General features: G+C 42.0%; 1 protein-coding gene across 1 annotated transcript in view; it reads left to right on the top strand.

Annotated features, from left to right (window-relative positions):
* The first annotated feature begins 2,249 nt into the window (after positions 1 to 2,249).
* Positions 2,250 to 21,385, top strand: part of arid3a (AT-rich interaction domain 3A) — a 45,813-nt gene continuing 26,677 nt past the window's right edge. Inside the window, exons 1-3 of the mRNA XM_006792034.3 lie at positions 2,250 to 2,567; positions 15,582 to 16,317; positions 16,419 to 16,710. Coding sequence (XP_006792097.1) covers positions 15,983 to 16,317; positions 16,419 to 16,710 — 627 coding nt within the window. The 5' untranslated portion in view covers positions 2,250 to 2,567; positions 15,582 to 15,982. The remainder of the gene's footprint in view (positions 2,568 to 15,581; positions 16,318 to 16,418; positions 16,711 to 21,385) is intronic.

Here is a 21,385-nt window from a genome sequence, read left to right as displayed (position 1 = left end):
TAGAGCTGTCATCGCGACAGGGGCCCATTTGATTTTAATTACATGTCTCTCTGGGACCGGGGCAATGAGCAAACTGCTTTCCTGGATCCCATTTCACCTGATGAGGCAGACACGGGATCACTTTTCTGTTTTAAATATCTCGAGCTGTACATTTCAGCTAACAGCTGCAGCGGGCTATCAGCCAGTCAGCATTCACCTGTCTGATTCCCACATGATTTTTTTTTTAAGCAAAGATGTAACCAGGAGCTTTTTTGGAAACTATCAGAGATAAAGGGCAGAAATGACCTCCAGATTATTTACCTGTGGCTAAAGGGATTATTTTCTGTGCACTTTTTGCAAGTTTAATCTGTGTGAAGGCATTATGGTTTGTAATTTCTCCATTCCCAACTGTAACATTAGAGGCTGTTCCCGTGTTTTTACACACTGCACACTGATATGTAACACCTAAAGTTTGGGATTTTGAGACAGAAACGTTTGTTTGGAAACAGATCTCCTCGTTTAAATGCGACGACATATAAGACATTTAAAATAATGCAGTTAAATAGAGTTTCAGCTGACAAAGAGGCGTAAGCTTCTATCAACAAACAAAAACACGAAATAGCGGTTGTACAGTATTGCACAATCTCCTGTTTGGGGCTACTTATCGATTTTTATCTCAGTCTAATTTGCTAATTCAGATTACAGAGCTACACGTGTTGTGAAAGTAAAACGTTCAACCACTTTGCCACCTTCATATTTTCAAAATGAATGTTGCGACATGAAATAAAATGAAACCATCAACGATTAAGATAGAGCCAAATTAGACTCGATTAACCCTAAATGAAACGAGCTTCGCGTAAAAGCTCACTTTGGGCACTTTGAATTGGGATACTCCCTAAAAATGAGCACAGGAAACACAAATGAGGTTTACACAACTTATTTTTTTACTGAGCATTGTTATTTTTTGATTGCAAACTTTATATAAAGTGTTTGGAGAAAGATTTTCATTGTTTTTCTCTGTTTGGGAGCGATTGTATTTTTTTTATTACCATTTTATTAATCATTTATTCTAGCCAGATACCTTTTTTAGAGGCCTGAAGGTGCAAAAAAACCCCACTGACTCTAATAACTAATGCAGGATATTTTTCCAGCCTGATCTATTAAAGCCTTGCAGTATGACAAACGCTGTGAAAAGTGATTAATAAAAGGTAAGATAAGATATCCCTTATTAGCCCCATAATTATTAAAGGGGAATTCACAATTTTACAGAAGCAGAGTGGACACAGCGGGAATAAACAGATGCAGTATAACCTAGCAACAAAAACGCATACTATACAAGGTAGAAGAAATATCATATGCACATCGTTGGCATTTTAGATCCAAAGTACCAGTAAAACAGTAAAACAGTGTTTCATTGTGGGCTACAGAGATGATCAATCAAATATTGATCATATCGATACCAACTTTGGTATTGTATCAGATCATAGTTCAGTATGTTGCCCACTGTTAACCAATTTTTTTTAATAAAAAAATGTATATGTAATTAAAATATGTTCTAAATTTAGCAAATTAATGTTGATTCATCTCATAAACCACCTTTAAAATTTATAAATATCTGTATCGGCATTGGTATCTGTGATACTGACCATATAATTACTTGTTATTGGCTACTGGGTTTATTTTTCCTTTAACGAAGGAATCTACACCAACAAAATTTAAAAATATAAAATATTTTCTATTTTATAATATTTTATATAAATATTTTTATCTGGGAAATTGAATTCAGTCAGTTTGGCAGATTAAATAACCATTTTCTGTTGTAGTTTGATTGTAAACAGCTTCACTGTGTCCTTACGCAAGTGGCTGTTTCTGCTCTACGCTACGTTTTATTTTTACTTATTCACATTTTAAACCCCTGTAATAGGCCCACGAAATGCCGCACATTAAACCACACCTTTTCCCCCTTCTCTTTCTGCGCCGCTACTTCTGACGTCTGTTGACACTGCTACGTTTACTTTAATTCACCTGCTACTGTCCATCTGTTAAATACCACAGGGACACCAAATGCAAAGTGTGCCTGAAGTTTGCATCATCTGCTCTAACGTCCCCAGCTTTCTGCCCCACTCCAACTTTATAGCCCTGCACTTACCCTGCCGCGGGGGTTGGGGGCGTCCGGGAGGAAGAGGAGGAGAGGTTGGGGTGAGGTGGGAGGGCTGGCCCCTGCTGATTCAGAGGTTAGGAATTTGCATCTGATTGCTGTTTGTCAACCAATGATGTGAGTGTGCAAACCGGAGAGTCTCTCCACGCCTCTCTCTCTCTCTCTGTCTCCGTGTCTGTCTAGCGCCACGCAAATTCTAAAAAACACAATTACATGCGCGAGCCGATCGAGTGGGTATCATGCAGTCACATGAAGCCACTTCATTTCTAGTCGATATACATGCTAATCACCTCTCTTCGACCTCGTTCCGGGGCTTTTTCCCCTGCGCGTAACCGGTGAGAGCGAGAGCAGTCGGGATTCAGAGTCGGAGAAAACAAGGAATGTTTCTTCCGGTTCTGAGGAGTGAGAATACCGAACGGAAGCCGATGTGGTAAGTTTATTTTTCTCTCTCTGTCTCGCTCGCTTTATTTGTGCCCGAGCTACCCTTTAAACTCCGTTCACTTTTCCGTGGCTTCCTCCTTGTGTTTGTCTCGTCATTTATTAGAAAGGACGCAGTTTTTTTTTATCGATACGCTTTCAAATGTCTGATTAATTGCCTATTGCAAAGGTAGCGGATGGACTCAATGACCGTGAATCACTCACAACGGTTAGATATTAACCACACGCTGATTGAAAGGGCACTTCTTTGTAAACTAATCCCCCAACACCCCTCAAATATTTATATATATATATATGTGTGTGTGTATATTTATTAATACTATGAAGGGTAAAAATAGAAAAAGTTGTCATTTTAATAACTAGCAGAGTTCGTCTCTGGTGTTACCTGGTAACCGTGTCACCGTAGTAATAAGGGCTATCAGTCGATTTCTGACCGTTACGTTGTCACTTCAACCACGTCCCAACCGTAAAGCCGTAGGTTCACACTGCAGGAGGATTAGTCACACTACACACCGGCTTCGTTACGTGCCAATAACGGACAAAGCGCGTTTTTCTTGCTGTTAAATCTTGGCGGCTAAAAGTGCAAATTAAAGTATGTGTGTGGGGGTTGTAAATAAACGTATATAAATATATACACATATACATTTTGAACGACGTCTGACGCCGCGTCCCGTAGAGCTCGAACCCACTGTTTTACACCGCCATTACACATCCACTGTATGATTGTGTAACATAAGTACATCCCATTGCCCTTTAAGTTAGATATAAAAGCCAGCGCATGTGACTGCAAGTACAGCTGGGGCCTTCACTGGAGGTCTGGCTGCCATGTTCTGCATTAGCTGGGAGGGGACGAGAGAGGTGGTGGTGGTGTTTTTGCAGGGGGGGAGTCACCGTAGACCAAAAGGTGGCTTTATGGACTACTTTGAAGCAGGTTTTTAAGACTGCTTCATGTCACTCACTTTAGTAAGAGCAGGCAGCCCCAAAGGCCTGTGCTAAGAAGCAAGGTTAACATATGTAGCTCCACAGTCACGCGACAGTGGACGTAAAACCAGGTTTTCCTAATCTAGCTCTGTCCTTTCACATAAAAGAGGCGGAGCTGGAACCAGATGACCAATAGCAGACGTGGACAGGGTCAGCGCTGCATTTTTCCTCCGAAGAAGGAAACCAAACCAACGTAATTTGGCGGAATTTAAGCTCTAGCACAGAGCAAAAAGCATTAGTTTTTCATGTTAGAGCGGAAAAGAAGAGATGAATGTTGACTGTGTGAATTCCTGCGTTAATAAGCCTTTCAGTATCAATGCCAGCTTTTTAAAAAAAAAATTATCTGACTACCTGTAATCACAATGCTTCAGGATAAAGAAGTCTTGGTAGTATAGGGAGCAAATAGATGAACAAATAAAGACCTATCAAAAAGTAAGTAGACTTTGCAAATCTTATCAACAATTAAGTACATGGCTTAAGTGCTCCCTCTCTCTGGATTATGTTTATATAAAGGCCTCTAGGGCAATTTGATGGCTGTGAAATTGCCTACAACCTGCACTAAAAAAAGAAGAATGAATGAATGAAGCTTCTCATCAAGGAAGTTCTATTCCTTCAGGGGTGACATGCTTTTCAAAGGCTTACACACGTCTGTCAGTCAAAGTACAGACTGTCAGGTTTCCAGGTTAAGAATTGTACCCAGGAAAGAAGTTAAATACTTACACTGAAAATAAAACTGTGTTAAACCTGAAATTACTTCTGAAAACCTCAAATCTTTCTTGGGAGTATGGACTACTCTGATGTAAAAAAAAAAACAAAAAAACAACCAAAAACATAAAAATGTAAGAAAATAGATGTACATAAAGATGTGAAAATAACCCTACACGAGATGTCTGAATGAGATGATCTTCACTAGAGTTCAAGGTTTTTTTCAGTTTCTTACACGTAAAAAAAAATAAAATCCCGTAAGTTGCTGACATTTCTGTGTAAGTGCAACTCTGACGCAGCTAGATAAAATCAAGTCCAGTCAAAAATATTCCAAAGAAAAGTCGCGTCACAGTGGTGGCTTGGACACAATGTGCCATCTTGAGTGCTACAGCATGGTAGTGGGAAAGTCCACAGTATGAGCCCTGCAGACTGTTTTCATGTGACGTCCGCAGTTGTGCAAAAAGGGGGACGGCTAACGTTTCATCCAAAAGAGTCGAGAGGCCCTCAAACTGTATTTCTCTCATAATAGCCTGCTTTGTCTTACGAGGAACCCCGCAGCCACAACCAAAACTGACTAACATTTGGTTTGTGGTTACTGTTAAAGTTTCTCCCCAAGTAAAGGGGACAGTGGAGTACAGGCACAGGAAATGCCCCGTAGAGTACATTTGTCTGGATGACATTAAACATTTATGACACAAAAAACAGTCAAGTCTGGTTTCACTGTCTTATTTAAAGGTGGTTTTAGGTGCTTTTCCCTTCCATCAGGATGAGTGATTCTTTGTAAAAGTTAAAAAAAAAAGCTAATATCTTTGTGCTATTAATCAAAGGATTAGATTCAGATTCATGATTCTCTGTTGCAAAAATGCAACAAAGTGGTCCATTGTGTGGTTTGAGGTCACAGGCACGGTTTTGAAATGTTCTTTGTGTGGTCATCAATTTTGCAAAAGTTTTCAGCATGCACACAAATTGATGAGGACGGGTGTTTATGAAACCCAAAAAGGTGAACCAGGAGAAGACGCCGCCAGGAAGGTTGAGAGCCGTCCCGCATCTGAGTGGGCGTAATTACTTCTTAAGTTGTTGCTGACAGACACAAAGAAAGTGTGAGCTGCTGAGTCGCAGAACTTGGCATCATCTTAACAGAGATTTCCAGGTCCTGATCATGGCACCCACGCCCCACCATTCCTCAATCACCTTAGAAAAACTGCACCGCTAATCTGTTTGGTCCCCTCTCCATATGGTATCCTTTGACCAGCAGCATAGGGAAAGGCAGCTGAACCAAGCCAGGCTTTTATTTTACATTGTGATTGGCTCATTGTAGATTAGAAATGAAATGACTGGCATTCAAAGCAAAAAATGTAATGCGTTTCTCACTCATTGCTTTTTTTTTTTTTTTTTTTTTTGTTTCGCTTATTATTGTAGGCGATTGAGCCTGCTATCATCTAGATATCAGTCCTGCTGACACATGTATTGTGGGTTGGCCAATGGCCACGTCTGTCTTCTCATTGCATTGGCTTCTACTGATATGCCTGCTTTCTGTTGCTGGTATCATTTGTTCTTGGTTCCCCGGAGTGTGTTTTCTGTTTTCTTTCTCCTGCTGTTTAACATATTCCCTTCTGGCTTCTTCTTTAATCTGCCGTTTGGGATTATCTGTATTGAAACCATCTCAGGTTATATCTCAGGTTATATATTAGTCATGTGTGTTCCATGTAGAGCCAGACTTCTGCTTTTCTTTTAATCCACTTTTTCTTCTTCTTTTTGTCTTAACCCTGGAGAAACCATGGGGTCAAATTTGACCCCATGGTTTCCCTAGAAAACCAATGGGGTCGGCTCTGACCCCATTGGTTTTCCAGGGTTAAGCAGTTTGTGCCGCTGGTAGGTTCACACCTCACTGTTTCTCAGCTTGCCAAATGCACATATTAGCATGAGGGAGTGTCACGTTGTCATTTACAAGCAAAAATCCACATAGCTTCCTGTCGTCAGCGGTGCCTGATCTCAGCCCAAGTGTATTTGAAGATCATTTGGAAGTAGTAAGTGTCACATGCAAATAGCTTGTTCAGTTTGCCTCCGAGCATCACGGCTGAGTGAACGGCAGACACTGGCAGTTGGCCACTAAACTGGTTAGTGGCTGTGAGTTAATGACAGGAAGACATGCTCAGACAGGACAGACAAGTCTACTTGTTTTCTTATCAAACTATAAACCTTTTACTGTGTTCAGGGCTATTTTCTTGCTTTAATTTGTCACCCTTCCTGTAACTCCCAAGGGGTGTAGGCTTTGGCTCAAGGACTGCATTGACTACTTGAATGCTTCTGTATCAGCAGAGATTGTATTACTGTGAATGTTGAGTGCTGTCTGCACACCACAAGCCTTCCTGCCATTAAAGTAGTGGGAGGCAGCGCGGCTTGGCTCCCTTTCAGCTGTTCTTGTGCCAAAAGCTGCTTTTCTGAAGGCACTGTTCAGCACGTGGGCCTTTAACTGTAGCCAAAAAATGCAGGGGAAAAAAACCCATACAGTTACTTCATTACGTGGGCTGAAGTCATGAGGGAATCCCAGCAGGCCTGACAGTGACGTAGGCAAAAGGAAAGGACTAAGGCTTTGGGATGGCCCGCAGGTCCTGAACCAACCTGCTCAGACAGATGTAAGCTTTGTGAACGCAGTGGGTTCGGCGCCAGACAGGTGCCCCGTGCTCATCTGCCCGGATACCAGGCCACAGCTGCAACATGTTGACGTGTCCATCAGACCTGAAGCATTTCTGTTACATTTAGCATTACGTTTGTGTCAGCTGGCACTAACAACCCACCCGAGTAATCCAAAACTAATTTAATCAAATATAAATCCTTTGCTAGCAGATCAAGCTGCTGCTATTTATTAGGCAGAGATGTTTAATCCACATCTAATACAGAACTGACCACCAGCAGTGGTTTTTTTTTTCTTTTCTCTGTGTGCAAAGAAGTCTTTATCTTAGGTTTCCAATCATCCATCAACCGTGTACACACAAAAGGATGGATTGTAAAAGATCACAATGTAGTGACGTGACCATGTAGTCTCTATATAAACCGACAAGTTAATCCAGTTTTCATGCCATTCAATGAAAAATGCCCCCCCTCCACCTTTCCCATGCTAGACGAAGCGGCGTCATATCATCACTCCGGAGCCACAATGGCAGTGCACTGAAACCTGCGAGCTGCAACACGCAGCCTGTCTCCTGAGCTTCTGTTTTTCAGGGCAAAGTTCTTACCTGGTAACTGCCTTTATAGTAATCACTGGAGGTACTAAAGTAGTTAATATTAATATTAGAAGTACAGGTGGCTTGATTAAATGCACTAATTGTATTTAAAAAACCATAAACCATAAAAGGAATAGACACAGAGTAATGTAGTGAAAGCTTAAGCAGAAATGAACATGGATCAGTGGACACAGTAACAGCTGCCTAAAATGAAAGCACTGATCTGTTGATGTGACTTGTTTGTTCACTTTCTCTGGAAGTTGTTTCAGAAAACTGTTTTTTTGTTGTTGTTGTTGTTGTTGTTGTTTTTTCAGGTTGCGGTTTAGCTGCACAAAAGAAAAATGAAAAAAAAAAAAAGCAAAACAAAACAACAAAGAACGGGTACAAGCCGGTATAAATGAAACTGTCGAGCCATGAGAGAGTTAACCATAAAAATACTGATGTCATCTGTTGTTTTCACTGCAGCACAGACTGCGATGGCCTCCTTAAGAATGGTCTGCGTCTCCCCACCAGAGCTGTCGTCACATGAGATTTATGTCTGCTCCTGTAATAATACAGTGTCTGCTCGAAGCTCTCGTAGGGTTGTAACATGGCAAAGTCAATATCCACCAGCGAGGCATTATCAGCAGCAAACGTTTCAGCTGAATCAGCAGAGACCTCTTCTTTTTTTTTTTTTTATTTGAATGTTCAGCTGATAACTTTTCAGGCAGTTAGGGACGGTCTTCTGTCTAACAGAGAAACATTTTCCTTGTCAGTTGTTTGGCCTTGAAGTTACTTGTGTCTGACGTGCAGAAATGCAAACCTTTCCACACACATGGTAACATGTTGTTCCTGTGGTTATTCTATGACCTCTTTTAAGCAGCTCGTATTGTTTTTTTTTCTTTACCTGACTTACATATATCAGTATCCAGCCTTATAATTGAATCTTTTTATGATTTTTAGGATTTCCTTTCATTTTCCTAGAAGTATTGAACTTCAGCAGTTTTCCTTTCGCACTGTTTACAGTTGCTTATTAGTAATAATACTACTCATATTGTTTCAGAGTGTTTCAGACATGTGAGCAAGGAGCAGTGACTTTCCTCTGTTTCCAATTGCCATGCCGAGGCTTTTTACATTTCCTTCGAGTGAAATCAGAACACTGTAGATCATACGGTGGTTTTAGCATGCAAAACATTATTAGCCTCGCTCGCGTCCACAGCTTAATCCTGTTGCCTGATGGCCACAGATTTCACTGCTGAGAAGTGGATCGCTGGATTATTGCTGCTATATGCCCACTTAATTTATAGCATAGCTGGCGCTAATCAGATTTGGCCTAGACTTGCTGGTAGGGTTCAGTGGAAAATACGTGACCGGCCTGTGCGACACTTCCTCAATGATCTTGTTGTTGCTCCACTGGGGTTCAATGGAGCCTGTGTTATTGCCTTACGAGGTAATACTGCGAGGAATGCAAGAGTGAGGCATAATCAAGACCAGCACCACTAACCGACTTTTTGCTGTTATCCCCACCCCGTTCCTTTTTTTCCCTTTTTGTGTAGATTCAGAAGTAATCGTGAATCCTTTGCTTCAAACATCTGTCATTTTAAATGCTATCCTCAGTTAATATCCAAGCAGCATGTTAACTATTTGAATGCACACAGTGGACATAAATAAAGACTGAAAAGTACACTTTATTGTGACTAACTCAGTCGATTCTCTTTCTTTATTGCAATAGTTGTTGTGTTCCGACTAAAATATTTGCTTACCTGAAATTACAGGCGTGTTGTTCATTTCAGTTTCAGGTTAACAGCCTTTCCGGTTAATGTTTTGCCTCAGGAGGAGAACGCAACTTGTTAATTAAAGTAACGATTTCTGCCTATTTCTTAGTTGCTGCAGGTAATTGTGTGCGAGCTAAGTATTTTCTCTGTTCAAGTATATGTTTATTTTATTTAAAAGGATCATATGTAAATTAGTGTACGCAGAAAGCAGCTTGTATACATAAACAGTTTGAAGTAGAATGGGTGTGGTTGCATTTTTTTTTCTTCTTCTTCTGCGATCTCCAGTGTGTAGTATTTAAATAATTTGTGTTACTTTATTTGTTGAGAAAAGTGTGTAAACTTTGCTGCAGAGAGCACCGTGGTGTAATAATGTGATAAATTCAGGTGTGACGATTGAGTCGACGGAGCGTTGATATTAAAAGTAAAGACAGACAGAAATATTCAGGAGGGGCAGGCAGACGTATGTTTGCCCGGGAATGTTGTTGATAACATCAGTACAAAGCCTGTTTCTCTACTAACGTAACAGTATGGTACAAACTATCGACGCATGACAGCATGCTGAATGCTGTAACAACTTGCAGGATTTCAGTTAACCCGCATCGCGTTAAAACATCGATGCCATTTAAGTCTGTCTGCACGTCCATTTGGATTGAGCTTGTTTTTTTTGTCTTTTGTTTTTTTTTATTTAAACCAGATGTAAAGAAAGAACGTACACCACGAACCATCTACGGAAACTAAACCGAAACAACTTTTACAATGTCACCCACCCACTCACGTCAGCGAGCAGTACGCCGAGACGAGGCACAAAAAGCAGATTACAGCTTTAAAAAAATCTAATTCTCAGATTTTAAGTCAAGCAGAACAGACAGACATTCATTTTAATATCTAGTTTCAGGACCTGCAGAGACCTCACACGGCTCATCTCAAACCGCAGATGTTTTATCAGGAAAAAGGTGGTTTGTTGTTTCAGTACATGAAAGGAAATTAACACTTTTATTCCAAATGTGAAATGCAAGATAAACAATCTGCAATCTTGCTGGCACATGAACGTACCCGCTGAGGAAAAACCCTTGGGTTTTAATGCTCCTCTTTCTCTCTGAGAATTTTTTTTCGTTCTTTCTTTCATTGCTCATTGTGGCACGCATGCCGAAAGCATCATACGGGCGTGTGTGAGCCCAGTGCTTTTTTGTATGTTGGTGGGTTTATGAACAAAGTCTGCAAAGATGAATCCTGCTCAAATGAATGGTTTTGGTTCAAGAGTGAAAATCGCACGCAGCCATTCTTGAACATAAACAGACGGGAATCAAATTAAAAGAAAATCTCAACTTAAAGAGTCTTTCATCAGAAAGGCTTCAGTCTGCCTTTGTAGGAGGACGATTTTGATTTGTCCTAAATCAAAAGGTGGTGGAGAGAGTCACAGGTGTAACCAAGCCATTTTGTGGCTCCTTGTAGATGGGGGCGATGCCATCTTGGAAGAGAGTTCTCACATCAGCATAGAAATGTTTCATCTCAAGTTAAAGATGATCAATTGAACAGCTTTGTATGTATTTGCTGTGACACCCTCACCCTCCACGCTCTCCAAGAGGACAGATGTGGCAAACCTGTCCTCTTAGGGAGCGTGGAGGCATAACAGAGCCACCAGATCCTTCCTCTGTGTATGGGGTTAAGGGTTCAGGGTTTTCCTTTCATTTATCAAGAGTCTGTATGTGCTTGTATGTTGAGCCAGCCTGGGTCACTTTATCTTGTTGGAATTAGACCCTTAGCTCCCATTCTTATCACTCTGTCCTGTTTGCTCAGACCTTGCAGTCTTCCACTTCCCAAATGTGGGTTTAAAAAAACAGGGTTAACCCATTAGCTGCTAGTGTTCTTTTTTTATACCCCATTCATCCAGCTGCTTACGTTTCTGTGCCAGTGGTTCCTCAATTCCTCTCACCCACTCATGGTTTCCTGCTATCTATCCCAGCAGGTAGTGTCTACTTAGACTTAGCTGTTAAATGAACCCAAGGAATATATCCACACAAATGCCAGAGTTTTGTTTTTTTTTATAAGAGGACTGTTATAAATAAGAGGACTTTCTTCCAGAGGTTTTATCGGTGGTCCCTGTGAGATCTATTCTTCATAATTTGGTTGTGCATATAAAGTGCTGTTCTATATAATTGATCCATTTGTTGTAAATACAGACTTGGAGGCAGACTGTTGCAGTTTAGTCCGAATGGAAGACTAAACCTGAGGGTTTAGCGGTGTGTAGCTTGTATGCTTTATAAATAAATATCTGAGCCATGTTTCTGGTTTTGAAGCACTGTGGGAGGCAGGTGACAGAGGTTGCTGGATGCGATAAATACTCATGACTACTTACACAGGAATGAATGGCCATTGTGCCTGTTCCCACTGACTACAAAAGCCAGATGTTGGTGGGGTTGTTGTCCAATAAGCCCTCGTAAAGGTGGCAGTAAAACTGCAGAGGAAGTTGTCTGCTGTCGTCAAGTTCTCAGAAACTCCTGAGTTAACCCCTTTTCCCGACATACTGAGATATGGAAATGTTTCCCAGAGAAGGAGCAACACCATGGTATAATTTGTTTGGTGTAAATGAGTTTGTAAAGCATTTTGACTGTCAAAAAAGGAAGACAGACAGGGCGTGAAAGCTGTTTGTTTTCTTGCCACAGGATCTTGTACACACAGAATTTCTTAGTGGAACAGCAGCTTCTAAATATTCTAAATATTCCTCATGTAACTTGTCGAAGATGTGGAGACATTTCCCCCATGAACGCTGATTTCTCACATGTAGCACAGTACAAAGAAGACCCAGAAGGGGGTTTTAAGGGAAATCACCCATTGCCACTCAGACAGCTTCGCTGCAAATTTCACAGCAAGCTGTGGTCTAGATACTAAATGCCTTATCACTCACTCAAGAGTCAACCTCTGGCCATTTTGCTGTAGTTAAAAAGGAGTAGTGGCAGTGCATCAGTTCTTTTAAGCGCTCTTAACTCCCCGAATCCTGCTGTTAATAAGCACCCGGCTTTATGACTCTAATATAAACCAGAAGGTCCCCCCCCACCCACCCCCTTTGACCGGGATTAAAAACTAGTCATCTAGCTACTCTTCACAAGTCAGAGCTCCAAAACAAATCAAGGTGTTCTTGAAATAATAGCATCTGAAATGATCCATGGAAGCATGAAAATGTTGTTGTTTTTTGCTGACAGACAGCAAAGACGATTTAAAAAAACATTTGGCGCACAGGCAAAAATATGTGGTGCTCATGCAAAAAGTGAGAAGCTTATATAGTTCTACTGCACAGATGTATACGTGTTAACATCTTACTCGCTTATTACTTGTTTTGGTTTTTTTTAAGGTTTCCCCCACACACCTTTTTTTTTTGTGTGGTAATCAACAGCAAATATTTGAGGTTTTGGCAGATAGCAGGGAAACCAAGGAAAACTGAAGCTGATTTGTTGTTTCACATTAAAAAGAAATATCTTATCTCGTAACTGAAAACCTAAAATCTGAAAAGCTGAATTTCTGGTTAGGATCAGACATAAAATGAGAAAAATTCGACGATATTCAGATTTTCTTTTAGTTCAGGCAGTATAGAACAACAATGTAGTCGTTTGCAATGCATATAGAAAGTCTTTAGAAGTAAGCGCACCTCCTCATTTGGGGAAGTGGGGAGAACATATGTAGTGGTGCAATATAATTTGCACCATCTAGCATGAAGGAAATCATGTTACTGATCATCAGTGGCATGAAACAAAGAGACCACTTCTGCTTCCCCCTGCACAGGAAGAGTCAACAGACGAGCTTTGTTGTAATCACTTCTGTCTTTGAAATTACATATATGACAAGATGACAGGGAGAGAGAGAGAGGGGGGGGCGCAGTATCCGGAGCTGTAATGCTCATGGCACAAACATGAAGTGAACACCAGAAATTGCGTGACTGTGATGTGTGACTTCTTAAAAAAACACTTTAAGCAAAATGCGCTATCAAGATAACGTGTGCGAGTGCGTTGTTGAATTTGTTTGTCATTTAGTGCTTTATTGCTACTGGATAGTCGAGAGTTTGCTTCCTGTCATTCTTGGCGTCTTTCCCCTTGGATCCCTCTGTAAACACAACGTGCACAAGTTGTTTCAGTCGAACCAGATCCAGCTCATCGAGGCGCCGTAATCCTGCTTTATTTTCCCTCTGACAACTGCAGGCGTTCAGTTGCGTCTCGATTGCCCCTAAAGAATGCACTGAATCAATATTGAATATCTGTCAGCTGCCTTACTACATCTGCTCCGTCAGTTGTCACTTCCTTCGCCCTATGTGGAAACAAAGTTTCACAGCTCTTGTTTCCTTGCGCAACATTTCTCTTAACACCATGGTATAGAGTGGCTGAAATATTTCTATTGTGGTTTTTATTGGTGCGTGATAATGTCGGGGTGAGGGGATGTAACTTGCACTTTATCAAACACCTCTGAAGCTTTTCGAGTCTTAGTAGTGGAAGACGTTTGTGCTTCTGAAGTGCATTTTCTCAGAATGAGCTGCAGGGTTTCAGCTCTGCTGTTGAATTTGACTTCTTGCTGCACCTAACTCCAGACTGTGACTCTGTAATACTCGGTGTATAAGAAGTGTATACTTATTTTGGAGGTGCAGGAACATAAACGGCACCTAAATTTATAGTGTCGTGTGCAAATTTTCATTCATCGGCCTGGTGTGTCATTTGTGTCGTGCACAATTAATTCTCTGTAGATTACTAATGTTGTGCAAATGTAAGTTGATCTTTCGCATGAGTCACACAGGTATAATGTTGCAGAAGCTGTTGTTTTCCATTTGAATGTCTTGTTGAGAAACTGGCTGATTGGAAAAACACATCTCTTGGCAATTGCCAGGATTCTTGTATGTGTTCTTATCAAGTATTCACAGGTATGTAAACACAAGATATGGAAAAAGGTTCATTTTCCTGTGAGTGGCACCATGGCTTTCAGTTGGAAGCCTCAAGAAACCGCGGGCCTGAAAAGTGGATACGCTGTTTACCCTCTCGTGCCTACATGTAATTATACTACCAAACCCGTGAAACTCTGGTGAGATTTCCTGTGTAATTCCAGTTAGCCGCACGCTGGAGAAAAACAACCTCTGTGCTCAAGAAAATACCTGTAATGATGAGGTGTGCTGTGCTGGTCACATTTTCAAAGGGGATTCATAGATGTTGTCATCTGTAAGAAACGCAAATGCAAGCCTGAGATATCAGCTGGAAAAACAATTAAAGAACTGTGTTTGTGTGCCGCTGCGTTGCATGTAGTTGTGATACAGATTGAGCTAACCTCGAAAAGACGATCATTCATGCTTTCATTTAAAGGATACTCAATGAGCACACAACGCAAAATCTGAAGTTTGTGAAAGACAAAGATCGTGCCAGATGGTGGTTATCGAGATCAGTTTCTTTCATATATTAGTCAGCATAGCCGAATGAGTACTGGCGTACAGTCACTGCTGCTTCTTGTCATGACTGGAGCTTGGCATGTCCAGCACCTGCACTTGAATTTCATTTCCCCTCGTGCTGCCGACTCTGCTCTTATCTGTATGTGACTGATCTAAACACGGCCTCCCCAAACCCACGCCTCTTAGCATTTTGACCAGATTCTAGGTTAGCGGGGTTTAGCAGGGGATCTTTGAGGCGTCGTTACTGTCGATAGGTTGAAGGTCACTGCTTATAGTACAGCCTGCTTTGCATACCTGGGCACTTATGGAGCAGGTGTGTAGGAGAACAACTGCAACCTACGTGACTTTCAGAAAACTCCCCACTGTGTGTCTCACTCTTAAAGGGGAAAACACAGCAGTGAAGCCTCAGTGATGTGACGCTTGTGTGAATATTAATTCAACCTGAGACAGCGTTGTCTAAAATCTTTTGCCAGTAGGCTGAAATTCATCTCCACTCCTAGCCAACCAGGTAAAAAAAAGTGATGGTTCTTCCTGTGATTTCACTTCCTCTTGTTGTTGAGGTTGAAACAGTTTGTCCTGTTCCTCGCGTGTTTTGTTTTGTTTGACTAATCCTTCACAATGTACGTTGTTATTTTGTGTTTCACAGGAATCTCGAATTACAATTTGCATTTTTGTTAGTAATATTAAACATTTTGTTCTTCTTTGTGTTTTCCTTTTTTGAGTAGACAGGGTAGCGCTGAGATTTTACAGAACTTTTGTTTATTCATAAATAGTGATAGTGAATAGTTTTCTTGCAGGATTATTGAAACCAGAAAATTAAAAATGGAGAAACTACTAGATGAGTATCACGGGTGATCTGAACAGGTAATGATCTTTACAGAGAGTGGGAAGTGGCAATCTGACGCTCTGCTCTTTCTCTTCCTCAGGTCTTTGTAGGCTGTCAGCAAAGACTTGTACTCCCTCCTTTACTTCCACGTCTTGTGCCTCTCTGAACCAGCCACCTCTGCTACCGGCTTCGGTTTCTCCCCAACTGTAGGAAAAAACCACTGAGACAAGAGAGAGGCCTCTGTCTTCAGAACTGCAGCCAACCTCTGACTGCTTGTCAGCGAGCTCCTCTTTTTTTCACCTTTCACTCCCCCTCAGAGACCCACATTTCCTCATAACCGTAACCTCCAGACCTACAGCGAGCTGCTAGCTGCCTCCTCGCAGGTTCAGTTGGCTATTGCTCCCCCTATTGTTGACCCCTGACTGGCCTTCGACTGGTGCTCCTTCAGCAGGGGAGGGAGGGGAAAGAAGGCCTCTGAACGCTTTGCCACTTTCCCTGGAGATGAAGTTGCAGGCCGTCATGGAAAATCTGCACAGGCAGCAGAGGGCCAAGCTACTGATGGAGCAGCAGCTACAGCAGCAAGCCGCCTCCCAACAGACTCAGGTCCGTACGGCCGGAGGGGATGAGCTGATAGGGAGCCCGGCACCTGAGACAGAGCAGACTCAGATAGCGGCTCTTGCAGCCATGCGTGCCGCGGCGGCAGGGCTGCAAAGGGTGTCGGACAGCCCCATGTCAGAGCGCAGCAGCGGTGGTGACGAGGAAGGCGATGATGAGGACAACGATGAAGGAGAGGAGCAATACAAGGACATGATGGGGTCAGATGAAGAGGAACAGATGTAAGTGAATTTCTTTGCTGGACCTTTCTGAAAATTTCAGTGATTAGTTTCTGTGTGTAGTGTAGTGTTTCAATATATAAATGTATTTGTGACGCACACAGCAAACAGAAATGGGACGAGGAGGACTTTGAAGGTGAGATGGAAGAAGACTTTGAGGATGACCTTGGAGAGGAAGGTCTGCCTACGGGTCATGATGCAGTGGCCCCTGGCAAGGGCATCCTCCTGCTGCCTCACCGCCAGCTTAACCCCCATTCCCAGCTCCTGAAGGTCCGTCCCAGTGTTGAGCAGGAGTCCCGCTCAGCAGTGGGAGCACATCTGCATTCACATACCACGCATAGCCATTTGAGTGGGCAGGACCACGGAGACTGGACCTACGAGGAGCAGTTCAGACAGGTACCATCACTTTCTGGTCCGTTACTGTGTGGAGGTCTGCAATGACAATTAGAGGTTAAAGTCGGATTTGGCAGGTGGGGGAACCCTAAGGTCAGATGTGTGTGTGTGGGGAGGAACAGCTACGTTGTGCATTATATAATGCCGTGTTACATTTGCCATTGTGGCTTGCATTTTTCTCCAGCTTGGGGAGCAAAATGATCACACACTAACATGTGTTTTTTTTCTGTGTCTTATTAATCGAGCTATTTGAATCACTCAGTCCACTTCTGTACCTCGAACACACCTTTATATCTACACCATGAACAAATCACAGAAATGAGACAAAAAAAGGAAGGAAGCGTGCAGGCAGGATCTTGGAGTGACCTCACTGACTCTGTGACACTGGCTAAAATGAGCCATTGCAGTTTGTGAAAATGGAAATGTGCCAATCAGATTTGATTGCTCATTAACCGAAAGTGTCTGAGCACCATTCTGGATCATTCTGGCCCACTTTAACCCCCCTGCTGGCAACAATCTCCCAGATACCAGGCGATTATGTGAATGCAACTGGATGTACGCATTTCAGATTCAGTCCGAGCTGGGTAAAATGGTTAAACAAACTGGTGATACAAGTGAATCAGAGTAGAGGTCTTCTTACTATTAAAATGTGACCAATTCAGTAATAGCACTGTAAATTATAATACTCTGTCGTGCATAAACACTTATTTCTTATATCTTTGCCCCAGCTGTAATTGCCATTTAAGTCTTTTGAAGGTCCGCAGCTTTAACTGTTGCTGTCATTACTGCTGATTGATGGTATTAAGGGCTGTAGACTGGAGGGACTCTGGCCAAAGAAGCCAGATTAGTCTAAAATATTTGTTGTTTACCAGTGGGCCACATCTGGCCCTCAAGCCATTCACATTAAAACTCCATTGCACTTTCTCAGCGGCATGTGATGTAATCTGACCAGGGTGGGAAATTAGCACTAGCTACCGGGCAAAATGTTGATAAAGGCTAAGGTGAGGGTTTTCAGTTTGCCTTTGCCACTTCACAGTCTGGTCAAGGCAGATGATTGAAGAGACAATTTCTTCTGGTGGTAGCTTGGTGCCTGGTGAGATTTTTGATTTTCCAACTAATGTGGACTAAGAATGAAAGAAAGTTGTTCCTTGGAACGGTCTTGAAGGACTGGAAGCTGAGGAAGAGGAGCTCAGAGGGCTCAGGAAGGGCTGTGGGTGGGTTAGAGTGCATGTTAACAGCTTTGCCATGCTGGCGTTTACTGTAAACATGCTAGTGGGCTGGATATTATGAGGGAGGCCCTGGTGGAATAAAGACAGGCTGTTTACGTGAAGAGATTTAAGACTGTCAACAGCTAAGTTTGGATAGAGGGCAGCTGTCGATAAAAAGGGAACGCAAGCGGGAAGACGGTTGGTTAAAAGTTTATTTCAGATGATATAAAGCTGAATTCTTTGCTGTATTTATTTTTAAATTTGACACAAACAGGACACACAGATGATGCGGTTTTCCTACAAGAAAAGCAAAATACAAACCCTAATACTTAGATTAGTAGCAAAATAAGCTTTATTATTTCTAAAATGTGCAATTATGCAAATTGCAAAACTGCTCACAGAGAAGTATTTTTAGCCTCCTTAAATAAAAAAAAACAACAAAACTACTTCTGCATGGTGTGACAACTAAATGTTGTTTTGCCAGTTTAAAAATGTAATATACACTAACCCGCTATCACATTCAGCAGTTTATTACATAAGGAAAGCCACCATCAAAGTGCAACCTCACGTCCTGTCGCACAATTCTAACCATAAAACATATTTTATCAGGACAGATAACAGACAAGCTGCTAAACTGCTTCAGAGGGGAAAAGAAGCTTTTAATACAATTAACTTTAGTTTTTATTTGTTTTTAAGTCAAACGTCTTTGCCACGTTGCTCCTAGCTGACATGTGCTCCAGTTTTAAGCCAAACTATAGATTATGTCATTTAAGGCGCATTTCTTGTAATTACAGAGCATGTGGACTCAAATTCTCTAAAACCTATAGTCTGCTTCTCTAAATAGTCCACCCCTCCCTCTGTAAATGTTGTGTGAACAACTTGAATGGATACTTCTGGGTTTTTATTATTATTATTATTTTATTTTTATCATGGCACCTCAGTCAGCAGAGGATCAGACAGGGCTGTGTTAGTGCAGCAGACCGTTATATAATCAAGACAGTCAGCACCGTGACTGGTCAGATACCCAATAGATTGGGCAACACTGTGTCACGCCTATACAACTTAAAGCCTGAGAAGAGGGAACTCAGCATTGTGGCATGATATAGGGAATTGGGTAACAACAGTAAAATCTGTGTCGAGCCCACGGTGTTCCTCGACAGTCTGTAACGTTGTAAAACCAGGTTTTTCCAGTCTTGAACATCCACTTATTTTGCCCTCAGATGATTACAGTCGATGGAAATAATTGCAGCCGTGGCCTGGCACAACGAAGACAGTCTGTCCCCTGATAATTCTATCCTCAAGCAAATCAAAATTGTTGACCTCAGCCTTAATTTGTATGTGGCGTGCACCAATTTTATTTTGCTTCTTCTTTTTTTGTTCAGAACCTAATGTTTGTGGTTTCTCCCCGTCATGTGGAAAACGGTAAAATCTGCAAACGGCTTTAGCGCAAACTTGACTTGACGCGCTCTGAGCGCATAGACATGCGCACAGCACAGTCATAGATGCCCCTGTGCAAAAAACCCCCCCAATAAAACCTGCTTATTAAGGGCTTCATGGGATTATATGTACCGCTGAGTATTTGTGCAATCATCTGAAACATATAAAGATACTGTATGATGCAGCTATCGAGGCCAGGAAAGCTACACCCACAAAAAAATCCCTGTCACCACCTGTCCATACCACCAAGCCCTCGTGGCAATTAAAAGACACGTGAGGCTGTAATTTATGTTGGTTAAAATATTGCACTTGTCATCACTGCGCAAAACGGGCAACTAGTGCTGCATCAGAGCAACCCTGAGCTGATGGTCCGTTTTTATCAAGATATCATGAAAAGTTTTTGGGTGTAGACTTAATATCTCTATCACAGAAGGGGGAGAAAAGAGGGTCTGTTGGGTAGCACTAACCTCCTAGCTTACAATTACACGTGTTCAGACATGTCATATGCTGGTAGGGTGCTTTGGAGGGCACTGGGTGGAGAGGAAGGGGTTAAGACTGTACAGTTTATTTTGGGCAGGTGGGTGGAGGCTGTTGGAATGTGCCTGATGGAGGGTGATAATGTGGCCACTAGGAAGCTCAGATCCTCAGCAGAAACTTTGCGTGCCTCTATCAGTGCAGAGCAGTTGGAGCACTTCCAAACTGAAAACTGCCCTTTTTTCTTCTTTATGTTTGTACAGCACAAATAATGTCTCAGTGTGGCACCACAGGTCCATAGCAGTGGTTACAAACACAGGGGACAGGAGAGAATGTATAAGAACATTGTACAGAAACGGTTACCAAAAAATGCATCCTTAATCACTTTACAAGACAACAACAGGATCATAAAAGCTCTCGTGCGCAATATAAATCCAATAAACACAAGATGTGGATTCAGCGAACTAAAACCAGCCCACACCCAGCTTTTAGTCAAGGTTTGCCCCAGGCTGTGTTGGAAAGATATATCAGCAAACCTGCATTCCTGGTGGATCACCCAGCCAACTTCCTTCTATCTCGCCTCTTTCGCCTGAAAGGTCAGACTAAATGAAGCCGAGAGGTCTGCCCCGGTCGGATGTCTGATTACGCTGTGGTTTTAAATTAATTAATCAGACTATTCAAGGCATTTTGCCAGCTGCGTCATATCTGGCCGAGGCAGAGCGGTGCCAAATGAAATAAAAGAGCGAGGATTTACACAGATATCAAATAATGCCAGGGTTGTTGGATTATTTGATTTGTATGTCTGGTGAAGCTATTTCAGTGATACCGCCGCAAACGGAACACATGTATGAGCGTCCCCGATATGTCATATGTCATATATCAGTATCACACTCCATTTTTATTCCCAGCTAGTTATTAAATTAAGCCTATAGCTAGGAGACCTGCATGCATTTGTTTCCGTCAATCTCCACTGAAATACTGGGCGATTTGAGTGGAGGCTTTGTTATGGCATAATTATTGATAAAAACTTGGAAAGCTTTGAGAGAGAGTTAAAAATCCAAATCAAATTAGGAATCGAAATTCCTACATAAAAGGAAGGATAACTATTTATAGCAGCTTCATTTATTATTTCATGCATTCTGGTGTTGACCTGATCACCTTTTAGAAATACTGAGCTTTTCAAAATAAAGTTGATGTGCAATAACAATCAGGTTTCAGTTATTATGTTGTCTCTTTGTGGTGCACATGCCAGCATAAAAGGCTACCTTTTTTATGAACACTATCCTCCTCGGGCCAGAGGCCGTGCAAAGCCTTTGAAGTATCCCGTCCTGTGTCTCTGTCTGCTTTAAACACCAGCAGCTGGGCAGATGGAGCCCAGATGGACAGTAAAGAAGGGATGTCTTTAAAAATTCATGGCACTCACAGTGATCAGGGCGAATGGAGAGAGGGGGAAGGGGGACTGGCATTAAACATTAAATTGCTAACACACACATATATATTAGGAGGTATGGGGGCAGGGGGCTGTCTGTTAGTGACTACAGGAAGCGTAGCTCCAAAGA

The sequence above is a fragment of the Neolamprologus brichardi genome, chromosome 15, assembly GCF_056152115.1.
Source record: "Neolamprologus brichardi isolate AB-2024 chromosome 15, ASM5615211v1, whole genome shotgun sequence".
In the NCBI taxonomy this organism is placed as follows: domain Eukaryota; kingdom Metazoa; phylum Chordata; class Actinopteri; order Cichliformes; family Cichlidae; genus Neolamprologus; species Neolamprologus brichardi.
This window is presented reverse-complemented; position numbering and strand designations above follow the sequence as displayed.